The sequence below is a fragment of the Lipotes vexillifer genome, unplaced genomic scaffold (genome assembly GCF_000442215.2).
Source record: "Lipotes vexillifer unplaced genomic scaffold, Lipotes_vexillifer_v1.1 scaffold356, whole genome shotgun sequence".
Classification (NCBI taxonomy): Eukaryota; Metazoa; Chordata; class Mammalia; order Artiodactyla; family Lipotidae; genus Lipotes; species Lipotes vexillifer.
Window position 1 is genome coordinate 3,098,130 of NW_006797342.1, and position 6,087 is coordinate 3,104,216.

General features: G+C 60.4%; 1 protein-coding gene across 1 annotated transcript in view; it reads left to right on the forward strand.

The window, feature by feature from the left end:
• The window catches only part of EIPR1 (EARP complex and GARP complex interacting protein 1), an 89,729-nt gene extending 83,940 nt beyond the window's left edge, over positions 1 to 5,789 (forward strand). The window contains exons 7-10 of the mRNA XM_007469248.1: positions 1,959 to 2,126; positions 3,334 to 3,486; positions 4,983 to 5,007; positions 5,625 to 5,789. Coding sequence (XP_007469310.1) covers positions 1,959 to 2,126; positions 3,334 to 3,486; positions 4,983 to 5,007; positions 5,625 to 5,789 — 511 coding nt within the window. The remainder of the gene's footprint in view (positions 1 to 1,958; positions 2,127 to 3,333; positions 3,487 to 4,982; positions 5,008 to 5,624) is intronic.
• The last annotated feature ends 298 nt before the right edge of the window (positions 5,790 to 6,087 follow it).

Here is a 6,087-nt window from a genome sequence, read left to right on the forward strand (position 1 = left end):
GGGTGGCGGGCGGTTTGTTGGGTTTCCTATTAGAAGCTGAAAGCTGTGGGCTTGGGTGTTGGGACTGGAATCCATTCCTCCAGGGCCTGTGGCTATCTTTTCCCGTTTTCATTGTTCTTTGAAGGATGTGAAGATTTCGGTATCTAGATGAGAACCTTGAAGACTGACATTACAGACCCCAAAGCCAGGGGGCAGGAGGGGCCCTGGGAGGCAGCGCCCTGCTGCCCCCTTGCCTGCCGTCCCTGGGCGGGATGGGCAGCAGGCGACCCGGGGGCTCTTCTCCTTGGCCGTTGTGTCTCTTCTGCAAACAGCCTGGGTGTTGGTGCTTTCAGTGCTGCTTCTGGAACGCATTGTGCTTTTGTATTCAGATCGCTGCCCCCAGAGCCCCAGGAAAGCCTGAGTCGATACTCTGTGCCTGTATGACTCTCCCCAGCTCCCTAGGACCTCGCCGGGCTTAATTTTATTCATTTCCCTGTCTCACTCGGAAGATCTTAAGGTTCGGGTATCTTATTTTAGGAAAAAATATTAGGCTATTGGGAAGGTTCAGGATGTAAAAACCGGTTCAAGATTTAAAAGTGGTTTTGGGCCAGAAAACCCAACATGGGAGGAAAGATGAAAAGGACTGAGGTCATCTGGCATGAGATGGGACTGTGGAGACCTTGGCGCCGGGCGAGGGAGCTGGTTACGGGAGCAGTCCCAATGGGAGCCGTGCAGAGCACCAGGTCCAGTGTTTGCAGGAGAGGTGAAGTCACAGCCGAGGGAGGAAGTGGAGAGGGCAGAGTGGACGGGGTGTCTCGTGGGGCCGACTCTGGGCCTGGCGGGGGCCCCTGTCGATCCTGCTGGGACACAAGCTCTTCGTCTGAAGCCACTGTCCTGCCTCAGGTGACCTGCACCTCTGATTTGCGTTTGTGATGTCAGAGGGGGTCGCTGTAGGAGATGGAATATTCTGATTCCACACCCTGCAAGGAGCAGCCTGGAGGTGGATGGCAGGGCTTCAGTTAGGTCTGTGCGTGCATGTGTGCCTGCGCCTCTGTGCACACTGGTGCACCCACGTGTGGGTGTGTACACGTGCATGCGTGGGCACAGGTACCCATGTGTGTGCATGTGTGTACGGCTGGTGTGTGCATGCTTGTGCATTGTGTACACACGTGCAAGCACACACCCACGTACGGGCACGCGTGAGCTCTGAAACAGTGCTCGTCACGGCTGGGCCTCATCCTCGCACACAACCCGGTGCTGACACTGGGTTGGGGCGGGCGCAGGCCCGAATTGGCCCCACCACTGTGAACAGTGGTGGGGCCAATTCGGGCCTGCGCCCGCCCCAACCCAGTGTCAGCACCGGGTTGTGTGCGAGGATGAGGCCCAGCCGTGACGAGCACTGTTTCAGAGCTCACGCGTGCCCGTACGTGGGTGTGTGCTTGCACGTGTGTACACAATGCACAAGCATGCACACACCAGCCGTACACACATGCACACACATGGGTACCTGTGCCCACGCATGCACGTGTACACACCCACACGTGGGTGCACCAGTGTGCACAGAGGCGCAGGCACACATGCCTTCGGTGTTTCTACAGCTTTCCCAACCTTTCCTTCCTTTTCTCTGTCTCCATCTCCCGACACCAACAGCGCTGTGCTCTGCTTCCCAGCCCCTCCCTTTTCCTTCTCCTGTCTCACTGCGTCCTTCCAGACGTTGGTCAGCCTTTCTGTCCGGAGTCTGTCTCTGCTTCTCCATGGCTCTCATCCCTCTGGATCGCTCTCATCCTCAAGATTCCAGGTCACACCTTTGAGCGCCGCCAACCAGCCACCCTTCTGCAGGGTTGCAGGCGTGGCCTGCGCACAGGAGCGCCCCACCTAGATCCTGCGCTGGACGGGGTCCGGGAGAAGGTGCAGGGTGCAGTCACTGGCGTCCCTCGTCCCACCTCTTACCTGTGCCCATCCCCTCCACCCCTGCACAGCCAAATCTACTGCATTGAGAGCGCACACGGCCAGCTGGTGCGGGACCTGGACTTCAACCCCAACAAGCAGTACTACCTGGCCAGCTGCGGGGATGACTGCAGGGTGAAGTTCTGGGACACCCGCAACGTCACGGAACCCGTCAAGACGCTGGAGGAGCACTCCCACTGGTGCGTTCCTCGCGAGCCGCTTGGGGGAGGGGCTTAGGCAATTTATTTTGCTAATTACTTCACCGTTTGGAAAGGCACAAACCAGCTTAGTTTGTGCTGCTGTGAATCATTCAATCAACCCCATTTTATTTTTCCTAAAGAAACTCTAATTCCAAATCTGAATGTTTGTGATTCGTAAACATAGGAAAGGAAGAAAAACACTAGATTCCGTTTTCTCTTGAAATAGTGCCGGTTCAAATAGGCAGAAATGAGCGTGCACAGATATCCACGTGGCATTGTGCACAGCGCAGGGAGGCCGGGAGCTGCCCAGGGCCTGGCAGCAGGGGATTGGTCAAGTCCGTCCAGTGGCGTCACTGCAGCGGGGATGGTGCCACTCTCAGAGGGAGTGCGGGATGGCCGTGTGCAGGGACACACAGAGTGCCCAAGACTGGTCGTTCTCCCTGAGACGCTGTTTTTACATATATGCCATGTGCTGGCTACTTTTTGCTAAGTGAGAGAGATCGAGTCATAGAAAATCGTGCATAGTATGAGCCAGTTTTTATTCAACTAAAGCATGTTGTGTGTACATGCTTGTGTGTGCTTGTATGTATGTGTGTGCATGTGCTTGCGTGTTTGTCTCCATGCGTGTGCTTGTGTGTGTGTGCATGTTCGTGTGTACTGGTGTGTGTATGTATGCTTCTTTGTGCATGCGTATGGGTGTGCATGCTTGTGTGTGTGTGCACTTGTGTGCATGTGCATATCTGTGTGTGTGTGTATTTACCACCTGAATGCTGGAGTATGGTTTGGACACGTTCAGTGAGTGGCCGTAATTCCTGCGGTCTGGGGAGGCGCTCCGTCCCCTGGCCCCGAGCGGCAGTCCGGCTCTCCGCTGTCCCCTGGGTCCGCCGGCGGGCGGCCCAGCTCACAAGCTCCTGGGCCTAGTGACCCGGCCAGAGAACAGCCCTTGCGAGGCTGCCCTGGGGTGCGACCTATGTCACAGGTTCTCTCTAGTCCGTATTTTGCTTTTTGGGCAGCCTTTGCCTTTAGAATTCTGGAAAGCCTGTGTGGCTCCTGAGCAGTAAAACCTCCCCCCGGGGTCCGTGCTGCCATTTGGTCTCCGTTAGTCGGGATTCAGAAGGTTTCAGAGCCCTGCCACGCGCCTGCCCCTGCTCGGAGCCACCCAGCGACAGACGAGCGGGTGGGACGCGGCCTCCCTGTCCTCCCACAGGGTGTGGGGCGTCCGATACAACCACTCGCACGACCAGCTCGTCCTCACAGGCAGCAGTGACAGCAGGGTCATCCTTTCCAACATGGTGTCCATCTCCTCTGAGCCCTTCGGCCACCTGGTGGACGACGACGACCTGAGCGAGCAGGAGGAGAGGTGAGCGCTCGGGTGCGGCGGCCTTCGGTGTGTGGGCGTGGCTGTGGGCGTGGTCGGTCTGCCGGCGGGTGGGCGTGGCTCGGTCCCTGCGGCTGGTGTCGGGCGTGTCTGCGGGCAGGCGTGGGGCTGCGGGCCATGGAGTCCGGTAGGGCAGCCGCACCAGCGCCATCCGCTATGGCCTCTGAAACGCGTGTCTGTCCACGTTCTTACTGAGCGTCACATGTAAGGTTGTGAGGGCCGTGGCCCTGGGGAGTGAGAAGCGACCTCCGCCTGCCCTCGTGACACCCTGTGGGAGAGGCAGTGGCGGGCGTCCCTCCTGGCCGTGCCGTCCTGGATCGGGTCGTGGACTGGCCACCCTCGCTGGCAGGTGTCAAGCCGGGGACCTCGGGCCCAGACCTGGCCCGGCCCCCCCGCACTGCTTTCCCCGAGACGCTGGGCGCCGTGCGGGAAACCTCGCTGCCTGTTCCCGCAGCCTCACCATCTCGGCTGAGTATTTTCCAAACTCTTTCCAATCCTAATTGCTCTGCTTGGGGGCTCTTTCTTCACAATGGGGTCGCGCTCCGAGACCTGTAGGGTCCTGGGGTTCGGGGCTCACACAGGGCGGCCTGGTCCAGGGCAGTGACGGCGGGGTGAGCCCGTGTCCTTTGTCAGCAACGTGGGTGTAAAGGAGACACGTCTTGTTCCTGGAGTAGATGCACCATCGTGTGCGGCGGCTGCTTCCCTGTTGTGATTCAGATGCTATCGTGGAGTCGAGTCTCTCGCCTCCAGGGGAGGAGGTTCTGGAATAAAACCCTGTCGAGCTGAGTGGTCTGAGCCGTAAAATACGAGAGGGGTTTGTCGTTCTGTTTGGAGACTCTTCACACTGTTCTGCTGTCTGATTTCTTCCTCTGCCCACCTGAGATGAGCCTAAAATTCCTGTGTGAGAAGCTGGCTGGTGGCAGTCTACCGATTGTCTCTCTTGAGACAAATGCACTTATTTTTCTGTTCCAACTCAGTATTTAGATACAGTTGCAGCAGCTTCAGTCCAGCAACCTGCCACGTGCAGGGCTTGGGTGTTTTCTACTGTCCTCTCTTCTCACGGCCAAGCAGGCGTCCGAGCCCCGTCTGTACCGGGGACAGAGCTGGTGGCCCCTTCATTGGCCCCGTGTGTTAATCCAGGGGTCCTGCCTACGCGCGGGCAGCTTCAGAGAAGCACACTAGGAAGGAAGGCGCGTGTGGCTGGCAGGCATGCCGGGCAATGGCAGTGGCGCGAGGTGCCTCCACGGTTTCCCGCAGGCCTGCTCCTGGGGTTGGTCCCCATGTCTTAGTGAGCTCAGGAGAATGGGAGTCCCCTAAGGACTTGTACACGGTGTCTGTACCCAGGCATTCGCTGGCCACCGCAGGTTGGCTTCCTGGGAGGGTCGGGCCGTGGGATGCGTGAGGGTCCGAGCCAGGGGGCACATGGGGCTGGCTCTCTCCTGGGAAAAGTCCCAGATTGCTGAGAGCTCCTCGGGTAGAGAGAGCCATGAAAAGGGGAGAAAAGTGCCGAGGAGGCCCTGCTGGGTGGAGAAGCAGCCCGGCGCGTGGCAGGCCTGTGACCTCGGAGGCCCAGGCGGGCGGCCTGGCTCCGCGTGCTCCCACGCAGGGCCGTGCACGTGAGCGCCGCCCGGGCAGGCGTCCCAGGGAAGGGGCGAGCGACTCCCATGTGAACGGGGTGCCGGGAGGTGTCACAGCCCAGGCCAGGGCCTGCCGGCCTTCCGGCCCCTCACCCTCGTCCTGAGCAGGGCTCCCCATGCCCACCCCAGGGGGCTGTGCCGGCCGGTCCCCAGGTCCCTCTGGCAGACGTCACAGGAGTTTTGGCCGTTGTCCACTTAGCCCCATGAACGTTCCCCAGCCCCCGTCCCCCGAGCCCGAGCACGTCCTGCTGCAGAGCCGCGGAGGGAGGTGTTAGGCGGTAGGGGGCCACCCACGAGCCGCGAGGGCCCACGGCTGGGGACGGGATGGCTCTGGGCTCCCGCAGGGGCGCCCCCGTTGGCCCCCTCGGCTCCTGGGGACTGCCCGATTGCACAGGTGAGAAGACCAGGCCTGCTGCCACCGCCGGGCAGGGTGCCCGCCTCACTCACGCACGCGTGTCTCTGGTGCCTTGTAGGAGCCAGGAGCCTCCCCAGGACAGCGTCATCGCCACATACGAGGAGCACGAGGACAGCGTGTATGCTGTGGACTGGTCCTCGGCCGACCCCTGGCTCTTTGCCTCCCTGAGCTATGACGGGAGGCTGGTCGTCAACAGGGTGCCCCGGGCGCTGAAGTACCACATCCTGCTCTGACCCGCCGGGCCACCCTTGGGCGGCTTCCCAGCGCGGGCAGCTGTGTGCCGGGCGTTGGCTTTCCAGCCGGAGCCCCGTCTGCGAGAGCCAGCGTCACTCTGCCCTGACGTGAGCACCTGTGAGTAATGACGGAGCGTCTGCCAGCTGGCCACTGGCATCTGAAGTCTCCCCTTGATGGAAGCGGAAACACCGTCCCCAGGCCGAGCTGGGGCTCCGCGGGCTGGCCTCTGCCTGGTCACTGCCTGCTTCCTCTTCTCGCTTTTAAGGCTGTCGGGAGTCTCACTGTAATTTGCTTCCA